Source organism: Acanthochromis polyacanthus, chromosome 15 (genome assembly GCF_021347895.1).
Source record: "Acanthochromis polyacanthus isolate Apoly-LR-REF ecotype Palm Island chromosome 15, KAUST_Apoly_ChrSc, whole genome shotgun sequence".
In the NCBI taxonomy this organism is placed as follows: domain Eukaryota; kingdom Metazoa; phylum Chordata; class Actinopteri; family Pomacentridae; genus Acanthochromis; species Acanthochromis polyacanthus.
The window spans coordinates 12,568,388-12,585,270 of NC_067127.1; the positions used below are offsets into that span (position 1 = coordinate 12,568,388).

The 16,883-nt window shown below is 38.9% G+C and overlaps 1 protein-coding gene across 2 annotated transcripts; it reads right to left on the reverse strand.

Annotated features, from left to right (window-relative positions):
• Positions 1 to 1,214: 1,214 nt before the first annotated feature.
• On the reverse strand, positions 1,215 to 16,619 carry elovl5 (ELOVL fatty acid elongase 5). Of its 2 annotated transcripts, none has more exons than XM_022212150.2 (8): positions 16,385 to 16,619; positions 11,952 to 12,016; positions 11,473 to 11,660; positions 7,007 to 7,084; positions 6,177 to 6,348; positions 5,546 to 5,670; positions 4,503 to 4,637; positions 1,215 to 3,562 (listed from the first exon to the last, which is right to left on the reverse strand). In XM_022212150.2, exons 2-8 carry the CDS (start codon positions 12,007 to 12,009, stop codon positions 3,434 to 3,436), a joined length of 885 nt encoding a protein of 294 aa, XP_022067842.2. In that variant the 5' UTR covers positions 12,010 to 12,016; positions 16,385 to 16,619; the 3' UTR covers positions 1,215 to 3,433. The 2 variants fall into 2 exon arrangements, with proteins under 2 accessions (XP_022067842.2, XP_022067841.2); XM_022212149.2 differs by having other exon boundaries at positions 16,289 to 16,618.
• Between the last annotated feature and the right edge of the window lie 264 nt (positions 16,620 to 16,883).

The window sequence follows — 16,883 nt, forward strand, 5'->3', positions numbered from 1 at the left end:
CTGGAAGTCTGACACATCATTCTGAAGAAAAAGGAAAGAGAAAACAGACATACTGCTGTTTTCAGAGACAAACCTCGACACTGCACCCCGCCCTGTCTGACTCCCTCAGGCCATGGCCTCTGAAAGTCAGTGAGTAAGGCATTGTTTGAATAGCGGCTGGCCAGCAGATATGCCACCAAAGCTCACAAACAGTCGCCCTGTCCTCTATGTGACACAGCACTCCAGTGCATGAAGTACAAATACAGTGCTCATGAGGAGGAGGAGGTCAGAGTGGTACCACTTAAATGGACTGGCCTTGGAGAAGAGAAAGTGGGCTCCTGTCTCTACATACAGGAGATCACTGGCTCAACATTTGAGCTGGAAGGATCAAACATTGAGTGACAATCAAAACATCTGTTGACAAATCCTGCTGCTTTTTTCTGGTCCTTGCTATACTAAATTAACTAAAAGTGAGCCACATTAGGATCAGAGTGTTACGATCAAGAATGCCAAAAATGTCTCATCCTCATTTACACACAGTCCCCAAAGAGCACGGAGCTAATTTAAGGAGTGAGAAAAGTAACTGTTCTGGTTGGAACGCCTTCATGTGTAACTGAGAAATCTGAATTTAAGCATTTGCTGTGGTCTCATGTCTGCTCTGAAGTCAGACAGATCAAAACCACTTTAGTCGAACATGTCTGACTTCAGCTTCAATCCACAGAGACTGAATGCTTTCAGACCAAAGGACTAATTTATTCAATCAGTTGTGTACTTTAGGTATTTTTGTATTTTATATTCATTTCCATTTTTTAATTGATCTTAGAGGCTGCTGTTCTGTTTTGCCTCGTTTTAGTATTTGTATGTTACGTGGTTTCACAAACAGTTTATTACAAGTCCTGTCTTGATCTCTTGCACATATTTTTTATTGCTGTCTTTCTGATAACGTGTGCAGCACTTCGCTGAACATAGGTTGTTTAAATGTGCTATACTGATAAAGTTGATTTGATTTCTTGTAATCTCCTCTACCTCACAACACATTAAATTTAAAAATGAGATCACAACCCTGCATGCTATCAGCCTGATGTTCGCCACTAAATAAGCAAACTGTTGACATGACTAAAAATTGGTAGAATTAGGATTCAAAATATTTACAGTCCTCATCTCAGTTGTTCTTTAAGCAACAATATTTGCAGCATTTTTCATATTTACAGAAGAAAAACAAGCTTGAAAAGAAATATGTTTACAATCTGAGTTTGTCTTTAATGTGTTACAATGAGTAAAGCATGAGTCATAACACGGTAACCCAGACTTTCACCATATTTCAGAAAATATATCTATATGTTTTAACAGTTTAGAAAATGTGTACCTCATCACAGCTGTATTCTTTTTTAACCTTTATCAGTTTGGGAAGAAAATGAATGCTAATCCTACTCTTAAATATACATAGACCTTTAGCGCTATCACCTTGAACAAAGGAAGAACATGTGTGGCATGTAGTGGAGAAAACAAAAACTACCGAGTGGTTCCTGAATGTTAACCAGGTTTGTGTTATCCTCTGTAGTGCAGAGAAAATGTCGACTTTATTGTTGTTGTGCGAGTTCAACAAAAGCATCTGTTGCAGTGAGAGTGACTGCCGGTCATTAAAACAATTAAACTACATGTCTCATTAAATTAAATCAGCATGGTAGAGCAGTGGAGCATTCCCTGTGTATGCGCCTGACAGCAGCATCGCTAACGATAACATTAACATAATGAACACAAAGAAATAAATAGTTTCATTACAACCTCTTTCTTTTGAAAAATATCTACCAAACACCGTCAGCATATGAGGACACAAAGCTGTCTGCTGCCTTGCTCATGTCTGTATGCTAAATATGACGCTACAGCCAGCGAACTTAGCTGAGCATAAAGACTGGAAACACTGGAAAACAACTCGTCTAATGCATTAAAGTCACATGTGAGCTGTGTAGGCTGATTTAATTTCCTTTGCCTTTTAGCTGTTTCCATCTGTTTCCAATCTTTATGCTAAACACTATATATGCATCATTGTTATGTTTAGCATGTATCATTTGTTAGAAATGATCATTTAGGATATTTGACAAGTTCAACAAAGCAAAGATTCAGGCACAGGATTTGAGCAGGTCTGACACACGTTGGTCTGAAATGGACCAACATTAGGCGACTGAAAAGATGAAAGCAGCTACATTAGAAACCAAATCAGCTGGTCCAGAAGGCACCCTATTGATGTAGAGACTGAATAAAATGTAGTACTTCCATTGTTTTTCATTATGTCTTCAGCAAGAAGGCTTACCAAGCTGTCAATGAACTGGAGATGTTTCCGTTTCTATTTTCTTTTCTGAGCATTTCAAGGCTCTTTCATGACAACTGAGCCAAAAACCTTTTATTGAAGATTATATGGCCATCAGAAGTCCTATCGGATCTAATAAAAAGAACCTTGTAGTAAGACTGTTTTTTGCAGTAGGTCAATAGTGAGCTCTCATTCTTAACTATATAATAAAGTTTATCTGAATATAATGTATTAGCACTGACTCATACAATATGTTTATATTCACTTGATAAAATTTAATGCCTAAATAGTTACCAATAAGCGGCTCCACTGCAGACCTAACCAGCATCAAATAAATACATTTCAGGTCTTATAAGCTACAGCAGTAACACTAATTTATTAGTAACACTAATAACACAGTGTGAAAGGAGATTTCTGTAACGTTGTTGTTGAGAACTGAGTTTATATTGTGCTTACAAAACACAACAGTTGTCCCTTTCACACTGTCTTAAACTGTTTTAAATACAAATCCGAGCATTTGCAGCACACTATGCTTTGGTTATGCTTTTGATCAGATGGCTAAATATTCCAAACTGGATTCCCTGCTCTGCAAATACATCAGCAAAATGCAATTTCTGCTGCTACACTGTCAATAAAAACGCATTACAGGGAGCAAAATTTAGAATTATGCAACTGCACAGGGCAGAGAGGCATAAAGCAATACACAAGATACGTGCTCTAGTTACACATTAAGGACCATAGTGAGCAAAGTGTTTTTTTTAATTGTCCCTTAGGTTAACGTCATCCATCGAGATAAAATCTTTAAAGCTGACTTCCATCTTTGGACCCTCTGAGTCTCAGTGTGTTTGCTGGTAACAAGAAAGAGATTTTTGCTTAAGAGTTGATTATCTTTAGAGGGTGGGGAAGGCAATACTGTACACTGTCAACCATACTACAATACATTTCTCCTTCAATTATTTCAATGTCATAATTCAGTACCATGAGTACTAATGTGTGCAAAAACATGGAAAGTCTCTGGATATATGAGGCTATGGCTTATTTCGTCTCAAGTGAGTGCTAGACTATTCTAGATAAGAAGATACATACACCTCCTAGCAGCTTTAGCTAACACGCTACAGTGTGAGTTAGGTGGCGGTTTCTCAAATGTCAATCCACCCTCAGCTTCTTGGCTGTGGCGCGCTCCATCGACGTCGCCCCATTTGCATGTCCGTTTGTAGACGCAGCGGAGCCATTCTGGAGCTCCTTCTTTAGAGAACTGCTGTGCTTCTTGTAAGTCTGGTGTGACACAAAGAGAGGCAGAAAAAAACATGTCACTAGATGTGGCTTTAAAATTGAAAACTGAATACGATAAACAGGTAACATCATATTGTTTTTACATCTCTATTTATAATATGCTTGATGTAGTTTAGAAAGAGTCTCCATCACATAGTTTGTCCACCAGAGAGCACTGAAGTTTCTTTTCCACCTGTAAAATCGTCTGATGCTTACATAACTTGGTCATAGCTCATTAAAAACACTTAAGAGCTCCTTCTGCTGTCTCCTATACTATCAACTAATATGCTACTATTACATTTATAAAAGTGTCTGAAAAAAAACCCTCATGTCACGTTAGGCTCCAGTATTGAGAGGCTATTAGCAAAATGTAACAAACAAATGCTTAATCCAAAAAGCCTGCAGGTACCAACTGAACTACTTCACCAAATTTAGCATTTACTTTTTTTTAATCAATATGCAAACACAAATATACAGTTTTATTTGTAATACAACAAATAATGCAGGTCTTGTTCTTTACTTTTCATTCAGTCAACTGAAAAATACTAAAAACTATCAATGTAAAAGTCAGTTATGATAATAAGTTCCCTCTGCTTTTCAGTTCTAAGCCCAGTTGTTTCGTGTTGAAGATCAGGTCACAAGTACAAAGTTAGATTTTGAGCAAATAGCCATTGTCTAGTTATTTTCTAAAACAGCTGAGCACTGTACACAATAAACAAACAGTTAAAAATGGTGCATTTGTTGGTGACTATGTTTAGCTGCATATTTAAGCACATTTAGTGAGCTCAGGTATCTACAGCAACAGGGCGAATGCATGCAGCTGTTAGCATCAGTTTGTGGTTTGTGTTGGAATTTTCATAGGATTTGCTGACAATAACAAAATATCACCAGACGTGTCCTTTAAATTTATTAACTAATACATTAAAATGGAAAAACGACTGACCTGAACGTAGAAGTTTGTGAAAAGAATGATGAGTGTGACCATGTAACTTATTTGGAAGTACAGCCATCCCATTGGGAAGCCGCACGGCCAAACGACTGCACACATTGTCTGGGACATGGTTAAAAAGAACTGGATCTGTGAAGGAAACATGCAGAAACACACTGTAGTGAGATGGTGACACAGAAAGCTTATGGAAAAGACTGACCCAGAGACTAACATACCTTACATGGATGGAAAAATATCTAGAATGCATTAACGCTAAAGACGATGCTGTACAAAACAGCTGAGGCAAGGACAAAACTGAAAATACATTTAATTTTAACTTTATTACAATCATTAATACTGAAAATGCTAATAGGCATATTACTTCAGTGTTTTTCTAAGTCATATTCCTATATATTTTTAATTTACCACATTTCAAAGGTAAATGTGATCATTTTCTGTCAACTATACTTTGTAAAAGTTAGTTTTCCATTAGAAAACTGAATAACATATAGTTCATTGTTCAATTTAAATGCGCAAAACCTCCTTCTTATGAGGCATTTTATTCTGTAATGGAGTTCCTGAAGTCTTCTTGAATAAAAGTGTATGGTGAGGACACTCAGGCTGATTTTCAGAGCAGTTCTCAACATGTTTTCTAATTCTTGTGCAACAAAATGTCTCATAACTTACACCCTCTCCTTTTAAACAAACATTTAAAAGTACAAACTTGTTTAAGACAGTATTCTTTAAGTACTGATAATTTGAAAGAATTAGATTTTGTTATAAAAGAATTAGATTTTTAGGATGTAATTATAGATTTCAGAAAATATTTTCAAATTTGATCCACGTCAAAAACAAAGAAAATGTATATTTATCTGCTTGTCCATCAAATGAACCCTTTTTCTCCATAACTAGTACTTTAAGACAATATAAGCTTTTAAATAGAGGACATTTGCTTGTGTTTGAGTATTTCTACACAGCCCTGTTGCCTCTTAAACGTAAGTAAAAATTCAGAATACTCTCTTCCACCACTGGGAGGAAAGTAACAGATGTGGACCCACCAGCTGGACCTGTGTGATGTACTTCTTCCACCAAAGGTACGGTCGGATGGCTGGGACGGCTGAGAGGCCGTAGTAAGAATACATCACGACATGGACGAAGCTGTTTAGGGAGGCACCGAAGTACGCTGACGAGAAGAGAGACACGGGAAGTTATTAATCTACAGCAGCTCGTGAACATTCAGCGGTTCACTTATCATCCAGGGAGCAAGAAACGTTTCATTAGTCTGCTCTGTTTGGAGCAATTACAACAGATTTCATGTAGAATCAATAGAGACCTTTAACAGTAAAGTAATACAGAAATTATACAGCGAGTGGACACCTTATAAATAATAAAGCAAGTTTAAAGATCATTGTATATAAGTCAGTATGAAGCCAATAGTAAAGAGGATGTGTTGTTTTATAATAGAGCAAAGAAGCACAAAACCTATGTGTGACATTGCAGCTGTGTTCAGGCCAGTCACTGTCACTTTGTGTCCTTTAAGGCTTTGTGGGGGAAACAGGCTGTTTTTAAAGGCTAATGGGTTTAACATTAGAGCAATTGAATTATTTAGCTCAATGTGAGGACAAACGGCAAATGTGGTTACCACAATGAATTGAGTCACTGGAGGGTGAAGTTTTATTAAACACTCACAATGGCCACAGGGCACCCAGTTCATGACGAACCACCAGATGTTCAGCATGCTAGCGTGGTGGTAGATGTGCAAAAAGGTGATCTGGTGATTATTCTTTCGTAGTATGAAGAAAAAGGTGTCCATGAACTCGATAAGCTTGGAGAAGTAGTACCACCACAGGACATTTATGATCTGAGAGGGGACACGGCAAAACAAAAAATGTTCATCGAAGGAAATAAACCATAAAATAACATTGTGTATATTCCCGCAGAGAACAATATAGAGATAAAACTGTGGAAAAGTTCCTCTAGAAGTCACACGCACCCACAGAGACATATTATTTATCATTCAAGGTGATAAGCAGGCATCTGTCCCGATTCCGAAGGCCCTTGAATATCCAGGTGGAATCATAAAACAGTTCAACTATCTGTAGCAGTGACACGTTGATAAAACTTTGTATTTAATCACAGCAGAACTGCAAAGCCATGCACATTTCGCCATGAGCCTTGTTTTCACCTCCACTGCAGAGCTCAGGAGGGGCACTGAAGAGAGTCAACGTAATGACACGGATCGGATTAAACTGACTCCCTGCCTCTGTAGCTTATCTGCTGGGATTTACACCTACCTGCCCATTGAAATTAAAGCAGGAGATCTGAATAAACACTCACATTTTGCCTATTATTATTATATAGATTCTGTCTGCCCAACAGAAATGTGTTGACCTCTACTGAATGTTTAGAATACCAAGAAACAGGATGGATCATCACGTACTTTGGGGGGAAATAATGTCAAATATACAACAACAGGCAATACCCGGCAATAAACAATAAAAAAGTTGCGATTGACTGACCTTATTATCCACTTCTTGTGCACTGTGTGTGTCCTGGCAGTAGAAGTTGTATCCACCGTACCACACAGCCGTAACAAGCTGCAAACAAAGCAATTAAAATGAATGATGAATGGATATTTTTACACACAGAGAAGCTGCCATGCACTAATGCAGCATAGAAGTAAAACTTCAACAGTCGGATGTTGTTAAATGTGATTTTCTCTTTACTAGAAATAACACGCCCAAACAAATGCACAGATAACAAGGAAGATAAACAGATTTGGTGTGCCAGGTTGAGATGACCGATCTTTTGCCGCTGACATTGGCTGTAAGCATTTAATCTAAATAAAAGATAATGTTTAAAGGCCTTCCAGCCAGCATTTGTTACCACAGAGTGTGCTTTGTCTACTATCATTCTACTTTTACTAAGAATTCCTGAATGAAATATACCATACTAACTACGTCACTCTGCACAGCCATGCAATGACGGTGAAATTTAAACTCTGGTGATTCATTATTGCACGTCTATCAGGATAGAAACATGTTGAAACTGATTTTACAAGGAATGCAAGCAGCAGAGGCTAACATGTACTGACTTTTAGTCCTGATTCTGGTGTCTTTGTACTGGTTTCTGTGTGTCCAAGTATTTATTTGAATAATTTCAGGCCAAATATACTTCTGATCTGCTGCTATGTTATGTAAAATCATCTGGGACAGGCCTGTTTACTGTCCCAAGAGTCACAACTAAACATAGAGAAGCCACCTTTAATTTCTGTGCACCGCACAAGTGGAGCAACCTCCCAGAAAACATTGTTATTCGCCACTGCCCTACCTTTTAATAAATCAAACTTAGTACTATTTACCTTATCCCTTTTTGTATGTGTCTCTTCAGATTCGTCCTTTGCTTCTTATAAATCTTGTTTTAATGCCCTTTGAATAGATATTCAAATGCGCGCAAATGTCTTTGCTTAACGCTGACTCACCAAATCAATATAGATCTACGTCTTTGTCTGCTGCTGTAAAAGGTCCGCTAACTAACCACAGAGCCAAGAAACTGTCAAAGAACTAGCGGCAGAATGACGCCGGGTTTGTCTCGTCATGTGTGCACACAGACATGAATGCTTTTTTCTCACTTGATATACTTCCTTTGTCTAGCAAACTTACAGGACCATAGTCAACATATAGATAAGGAAAATGAATCACAACTACTGTGTGATTAACCGCTGTGCCCTGGAAGGTTGGCAAAGAACAGAACTGCCCTGTACTTTGATTCACATCAGGTGGCATTGATTTGGTCTGACAAAAGTTCACCCCACGGCTGGAGCATTGTCAGAGTACAGGGTTTAATGGATCCTGCAGTCAGCAGTCCGCCGGGGCCTTGCACAGTGCAGAGAGAAAGACAAGAAGCATGTTCTGCCGGCTGCATCGGGAGGAGAGTAGAGATACTTTAGACTTCCACATGCACAGAAACACTACGTCTGGCTCTGACATCCCCAGTGCACAAAACAACAGATACTATCACCGATGAGTGACGTCTGTCGCTGGATTCTGCTCCCACTGGGTCACCTCGCCAAATAAAAATGCATTTCCGTGTTTGTTTACATCGATGCATCTATCAGTTTCAGTTGCTTCGTCAGCTGTATATAAAAAAGCAGTTTTCCAGCAAACAATAGTGAGCTGTGCTGATGTCTGCGAGGGCATATGAGGGATTTGATGACTGGAACAATGAGTCTGTCAGCATCCAGCTGTGTCCCTCTCTCTCCCTGATAGCTTTGTCTCTCGGGACAGCTTTCAGCGGAAGACGCCAGCAGCCGGAGGCCCGTGTCTAATCACAGCCAAGTGTTGACGAAATACTTCAACATTTTTCTTGCTGAGTCAGCTTAGGAGGGCTACACCTCTCACATGTGTCTGTTGAAGCTGAAGCTATCGCTAAGTTAGCGAGTAAAATAAATGGCCAATTAGGTAAAAGTTGACATTTTTTAGACATGATTTCTTTTGGTATAAATAAAAGTGCTAAGCCATGTTAGTGTGTGAGATTTAGGTATGCTGAGCTTTAGCTTTGCACAGTCAGGCAGGCTGTTTCCAGTCTTTGTGTTATGCTAAGCTAACAGTCTGCGGCCTTTAGCATCATGTTTAAAGGAACGGTTTGACAGTTTGTAAAATATGCTTGTTTGGTTGCTTGCTGAACAATAATGTGACACAACTGATACCACTCACATAAATATAATAATAAATATGCAGCTACAGCATTTGGTTAGATTATGTTTGCAAGAAGTCTGGCAACAGGGGAACACACGCTGCCCAGAGATGACATAATCCACCTACTCGCAACTTTAAGTTATGAGTCAAAATCTGCTAAGGAGTAATAATGTGTAACAAATCATCTAGAAATTCAAATTCTTTTATTAATTAATCAAAGGACATTTTATTACACTTTGATGATTGCCTTAACAATAGAAACATATGAAAAGATAGTAAACTAGGCACGTTTTTGACAAATGGCCTATCAACGTGGACCCATACATCTAATAGATACCACCACGTCTTATGTACGTTATTTTTTGACAGACAGCGATCTAGTTATCATATGATCGATATATTTTGATCACAGACAGGCTGTTAGCCACAAATGATTTATTTATCAGTTGGAAATATTTCAGTGGGTTGATTGATTGCAGAGAATGTTTTGTTGTACTGTTTTTTGTTGAGATATCCGGACTGACAGCCGACTTGATTTTTTGACGGACGCAATAACGTGCGTAAGGGCTGTAATTTCCTTTCGTTTTTTTATTAAATAAATATGCTCTTGAATCTAGTTAGACTTGTTTTTAGTAGGTCAATATCTATGTTTTTCAGAATAAAGTTTGTTTTGTGGCAAATATAAATTGTAAAGCAGCAGGTGAACTCCAAATGTGGCTCATCGGAATTGTTACACTCAGCACCATCGTATTCGTTGATTATGAAAATAAAACCTTATTTTTCTCGAGAAATCATTAGAACTGACACATGGAATTGTTTCTATTATCTCTTATAACTTTATTATTTTGTCTAAACTATTTTTAAGGGACATTTTCTGAAAAATAGTCTTAAGAAATGACTTTTTGAAATACTAAATCTAATTTTACTCATTAGCAGATAGTGACTTATATACTAATAAATAAATAATTAACATTTTGTTTGTTAGTTCTGTACTAAACCTAAAAAACAACTAGTCTGGGTATAATTGTGAGTGTTAAGTAGCCTAACAAAGCTGCATTAGCTTAAATTCTCAACTAAGCAACATGCCAGAAACAGTGTGCACATAAAACCCTGTAAAACCACAGCTTCACATTGTTTACTTTATTTTTTTTGGTATGGATTAACCATGCATTAAAAAAAAACTTTGGAAGTGCTGATATGAGGGTTTTTACACCAGCTGGTTACTGCTGCCTCTTAATGCTAAGCTAAGCTAGCTGGCCCTAGCTTCACATCTAAAAGTATGAAAATGGAACAAATCTTCTCATCTAATCTGACAAGACAGCAAATAAACAAAGTTTACCTTTAACACTGAACCTCAAAAACACCTGGTGGGTTAAAAAGCATTTAAAACTATTATCAGAGCCAAAAAAATTGAAACATTCATTGGATTTTCAATTCTTTGATGGTCATTGTTCTATTCTCTTGTGATATGCCATTCCATCAGAAAAAAAAACAAAGATTAAAATTGGGATTTTCATCACCATTGTTTTACTCTATATGTTATTTAAAAAATTGCCAAAATTAGATTTCTGCTCAACAGAGAACTCATTAGTAACTTCAGCTAGAATCAAGAGTCCTGTGACAAAAAATCTTGTTTTTTTTTTTTTGGCTGAACTGCAGGCTGTGTTTACACAGAGCTGATAGGAGATAAGTATGGCACAAAATATGTCAAATGTTTGTATTATGTTAAGTCAACAGTTTTTTTCCCCAGTATTGTTGACATTTTTAAAAAATGCTGTACATGTTGATTCTCCATCCATCCATCCATTCTCTTTACACCGCTTTATCATCACTAGGGTCGCGGGGGGTGCTGGAGTCTATCCCAGCTGACTCGGACGAAGGCAGGGGACACCCTGGACAGGTCGCCAGTCTGCCATGTTGATTCTATGTTTATAAAATATTTGTATGATGAATAATCATAGATACTTAACTTTTTATTTTTTTTAACCTTTGTAACACTTCACAAAAACATTTCTGAGTTCACTCAACTTCCAGCCATGGTTGTTCTGTTTCCTTAGAGGTGCAGGACTTCATATTGCAGAGCAAAAATGAGCCCACACTCAGCAAAAATGTGACAGGAGCTCAAAACATCCAGAAGTCGGTTGGGGTTCCAAGGGTTAAACATGCAGTTATATCTAATGTTGCCTAAAGTCGGCTTCCTCTGTTTTATAACCTGTCTGCAGTGTGCCTCAGTAGTAATTGCTTTGGCCCATTTAAACGCACGTCTCAGTGCTGAGCGGCCTGTTTACCTCATAGAACATGTAGAAGGACAAGAGCGTGAGGCCCAGATTGTAGAGCACCAGGAGGCCTCTGCAGGAGTACGGCTGTCGGTGTTTCATGTACTTGGGCCCCATCCACACGATCAGAAGGTACATGACTGTGAGTGCAAAGGTTGGTGGGTAGTTGTCGAGCAGCAGCCATCCTCTCACCCGCTGATCTGAATCATGCAAATAAAGCGATGAAGAGGATGACTGATAAGGTGGCCTATGACGGCTGCAGATGAACATGACGTGAATGTTGCACACTGAGGAATGTTGCACAACATCTACAAAGGTTAGCAGTTGAAAAAACCGACAAATATCTTGTCAGGAACTTGGTCAAAAGTTTTAGGTCATGTTGACTCTTGCTGCAAACCTCACTTTGCTGTGAAATAAAGAACTCTGCTGAGAATTTGTAGCACCAGCAATCAGAGAATCAAACAAGTGAAATGCATGTTGTATCATCTTACCTCTGGGACCCATCCATGACTCTAAGTAAGTGTTCAGCTTGTGATTGAAGGTCTCCATTTGTCACCTAAAAACAGAATGCAGAAGGAAAGTTGAGATATCACCTAAAGTTGATACCACAACACCTAAACAAGTCCACATACACACATTAGCATTTATTTGGAGTCATGATACGGTACCCTAATGAATATAAGCACACTATCCTCTCTTTGTAGCTCTGTTTTGGTCTCCACCAGCTCCTGAAGACAGTAGCAATTAGCAGAACATGTGGTAACAATTAGAGTAACTGAAGTTTCAAGGATTTAAACACACTGAGATGGAATATGTTAATAGAGCCCATACACCAGAGTCAGGTGATACCTTTCTGAGTGCTTTTTCACAACTAAAAATACTGATGAGTGCAGCTCTGAGTTATTGCAGCACAATTTATCTTTTCAGTACTTACACTGTGATGTCAATTTTCAGGTATATTTATTTTGCTGCTTGATTCAAGAAGCAGACATATGTAATTTTCTATGTTTAACCTACATGCATAATTTATTCTCATTTAAAGGCTCTGGGATACAATGACTTTTTAATACTGTTGGCATTATTCATAAGACATGGGGCTTGTTGAAATACAGGCCTACATGCACACAGCAAAATAAGCGAATAACGCTGAGAAAAAGGATGTGGTTGCAAAAAGAAATGCAGCGTCAGTTGAACTGAAATATTTTGGGATCAGAAAGGGTGACAAAAATCAGATCTCTGCAGTGTTTTGCAACAGTTGCCACGACATCAATCAACACAACCAATTTGTTTAACCATTTAAATCAGCACCACAGCGCTCTTTATGAGAAGTGCAGTCAGATGTGAATCCATGCAAAGCAAAAAAAAGAGAAGAGATTCTGTACTAACACTTCTTAGACTAACACTTCTTTGCTTTTGAGTAATTCTTTTCTAACCAGATGTACTCACCCATGAAATCACTCGAGAATGATTGAGTTCTTTCCAAATAGACTAATTTAAGTCACTGCATAATAGTTCCTGTAGTGTTTGATTTTGTAATTTATATTAAATACAACAGTAAAAACACAACATTTTGCAATGTCAGTTTTCTCCTGTTATATCAATAATCTTAATCAGTCTGCCCGAAAACATCCTGATTAGTCACCAGAACAAGTCTTTTGGAAAATGTGAGTACAGCTTTAAGACCTAAATGTCAGAATTGTCCATTTTTATACATGTTTATTATTATATCATCATCATATAAGACAGCAGCTGGAATCTACTCTGAAGTCATTAGTCTGGTCTTCATTTACTAATACCGTCTCGTTGCAAATCTATACTGGATAACTGTGCTGTCTGTTTGTGCGTCGGTCTGTCCGTCCTCTCTCTCTCTCTCTAAACGCCAACAACTTGCTCTTCACACCACTCTAGCTTCCATCAACAGATCTAATGTGACCGGTTCTCACTCTTGGACACAATTCAAGTCGCCAGCAGGTGGGCACAGACCATAAGCACGACTCCATTCAATTATTATTGGTGCATATTGATTCTCCAGCTCTCAGATTGTTAAAGGTAACGAGGATGTCACAATATGGAGATTTATTAACCTGAATGTGCTTCAGGAATCATAATCGCACAATCCTGTCTGGCCCGGGCAGCGTGGCTTCATTAATTTCGGAAACCTTTGTGCATGGGTTCCTGCCAAAGCTGTCATATTATGGTGGCTGTGCATCTGTCGAGTCCTCTGTCACTGTTTATTGAAGTATTCAACGCTGATTTAAACAGCTGCCTGTAGAACTGTCAGGGAAAAGTATGCTACTCCTCTGTTTTTCTCCCCAGGGTTAGGCAATTTTGTTCATAAACGGTGTGCATAATATGCTCAGTGTAATTTTAGGCTTCCCTGCTGTACTTGAGACAGTCAATTCAGCTCAGTGACATAAAGCAGAAGCCTATTTACAGGACAGTATGGATGTCTGAATGTTCACAGCTGGACATTTTTCCATATAAGTTAAATAACTTACTATTCCCACGTTCTGCTTCCTATGAGGTATCTTCAATCTGCAGGATCTGCAAGTTCTTACAAATGTGCAAAGTCACACAATAGATGATTGATTGAGATTTATCACATAAAGCTTCAGAATTCTTATAAAGTTGTGCCAAAATTTATGTCACTGCCGAGCAAAAGCTGCACAAATCCCTGCAGCTGATTCTTCTTACTCGAAACCAGAGAACTCTCACTTTATTCATTATCACCCCGGAGGTATTTACACAGTCCTGCAGGCCTTTATATTGCTTGCAACACCCTACTGTATCACTTCAGCCTTTGGCAAAGAAAAAGCCTCCTCACAGCCACAGAAATCACAATATATCTGCGTTCTTTATTTCTGCTGATGTGCTTCCCATCTATACGTTTAATGTAGTGCAGTTACGTCACAGACTGCTGCACCACTGGACCGTCTCTACACCTGCGTCTGCAGCTGGAAACGTAGCAGGAGACACAACATGTACTCCGTGCCATCCATTAGGCCTGTTATTTTGTTATTCAGGCTGCGAGTTCTCTTTCTGGGCTTGCAGAAAGGTTACAGCTTTTCAGCTTGAAAAATATCTGTACATCATACATCCAAGGTGAAAGTAAAACAGTAGTTATGAGAATAACCTTACAGGCAGAAATGTGAGCAGATCTATCAAATTTAACTAAAGCATCTCAATTCAATCTGCATGCTGCTCTTATATATGGTCATATGATATTGAAATATGAACTGGGGAGGCACATCAGTGACTTTGTTTACATGCTTCAGTATCTCTTAATCCACGAAAGAAGGTAAATCGTGCAAACTGAAATGTGTGTATAACTGAACTCCTCTTTATGCACCAAATAGCATTTTAATGATTGTTGCATTTGTCCATAATAATCACTTATCTGCAGGGACTAAATGTGGCTTATTCTGATCAGCCTCAGTTCGGTAACATCGTTGCTCTGATTATCAGAGATGCATTAGGCTGCACCAAAACATGATAATCTGCGAGGCCTTAATCGGAGCACGATGAGCCACAACAGGAGAGCACGTTAGTAGTGAATCAGTCACTGAGTCTTTGCAAGGTACACGCTACAGCCATGCGGATTGAAGACAGGGCAGGATCTTCTGAAAATGCTAATGCATCGGGTGGACTTTGGTCGGAAATACATGATGATTTCATCATTGCAGCTGATAATGATTCACTCAATCAGCAGAATTTACTGTACCAGTCAGGGTTGGGAAACATGACGGTAAATACTGTTTGTCTACCGTCAGACATTCTGCAATACAGTTTATGCTTAAGTATGTATCAGTTTTATATCTTTGCGCAGCTGTGGACAAGGTTTTGGGGGATTTTCGCATCAATGAGGTGATTTACCTGCATGTGTCAGATTTAATTAATCTCAGATCTAGCCTAAAACAGACAATCCTGATATCAGTTTACCAGTGACAGCTAGGTTTGTCCATTATTTCAACATCTGGAAATAAATGCACTAACTTTAAGGCGAAAAATAGAACTATACTGTAATTCTAAATACACATATCATGATAGTTTCTTGTCATGCTGTGCAGATAGTTAATGCGAGTTCAGTTTATATTGCTTACATTCACTTTTTGCATTGAGAATATCTATATATTAGATCTGTATAGACACTGGCAAGTCTAAGTAATACTAGTATAGCAGTATAACAGTTTGAATGTGCTTTCCAGATGTTTTCCTAAATGCAGCATTTTTTAATAATATCATAACTTAGATGTGCACAATAATTGCAAAAGTTCCCCCAGAGAAAACATCCATAACTTTGCCACAATCCTGACTTCTATCAGTTACACACAGAGCACAGGGAGCAGATATAAACATGCTGCAGCACTGGCTTGGCTACTTTACAGGAATATTTCAGTCTTAAAGTGATGATGGTTCAGCTGCAATAGCAAATGCATGACAAATTCATACCAATATTTGCACGAAAGTCTGCACCACCGTATTGTATAACAGCAGTTTTGCATCAGGGTCACACGTGTAATCTAAACTGCACTTTACGCACTGTGCTGTAAAACCCGGTCCTGCCAAAACGATGTGCGCTCTGATCTGATGACGGCGGTTATTATTAAAACGTGAATATCAATCATCTCGTTTCACGGCGGAAACTTCCAGAGAGGAATGAATTAGCACATTAAATCAGCAAAAAAAAAAAAAAAAAAAACTTATCGCATCCCGTCGATCGCAGCCTCAGTAGAGGTCACACCGCTCCAGCATCACCCAAACTCATCATCGCTCACATTCATAGACGCCATGCGCGCTGCAACGTTTTCCACACCGCGGAAAGCCTCACCATAAAGTCCTGCAGCCGGCCGCTCGGGTTGGACAGAGGAGGAAATGTGTGGAGTGCGGATGAAGAGATGCAGCTGTGGTGCCCAGGACTGCCTACCTTCTGTTTTTCCCTCTCTCTCTCTTTGAGGCGGGGTGAGAAAACGACTGTGTAACCTTGGCTGGCTGGCCGGTCTGAGCACAATGTGCAGCCTTGTCGCTCAGTGGAAAATAGTGGGAGGAACACGCAGACTGGCCCATTGCCCTGCAGGAGGGTTACAGCCAGGAGGTGACCCCGCGTGTTGCAACGGCACACACAGTCAGAAAAGATGACATAAGGCTTCCTGTGTCCTCCTGCAAATGCAGTTATGTCTCCTGACACGAGGCTTTCATTTCAAGTGCACATGGGTGGAGGGAGCAGGGGGGCAGTCACAACTTTATTTATGATTTTGATGGGGGAAAAAAAGGATCAGAAAACCTACTTTTATGCTTGAAATTAGAGGTGTAGATTATATATTTGGCAGAGGAGGACAAAAATACATGCACTTTGAATGTAACCATCAAGCAGTTTAGATTTACACCAATCAGGCATAACATTATGACCACCTGCCTAATATTGT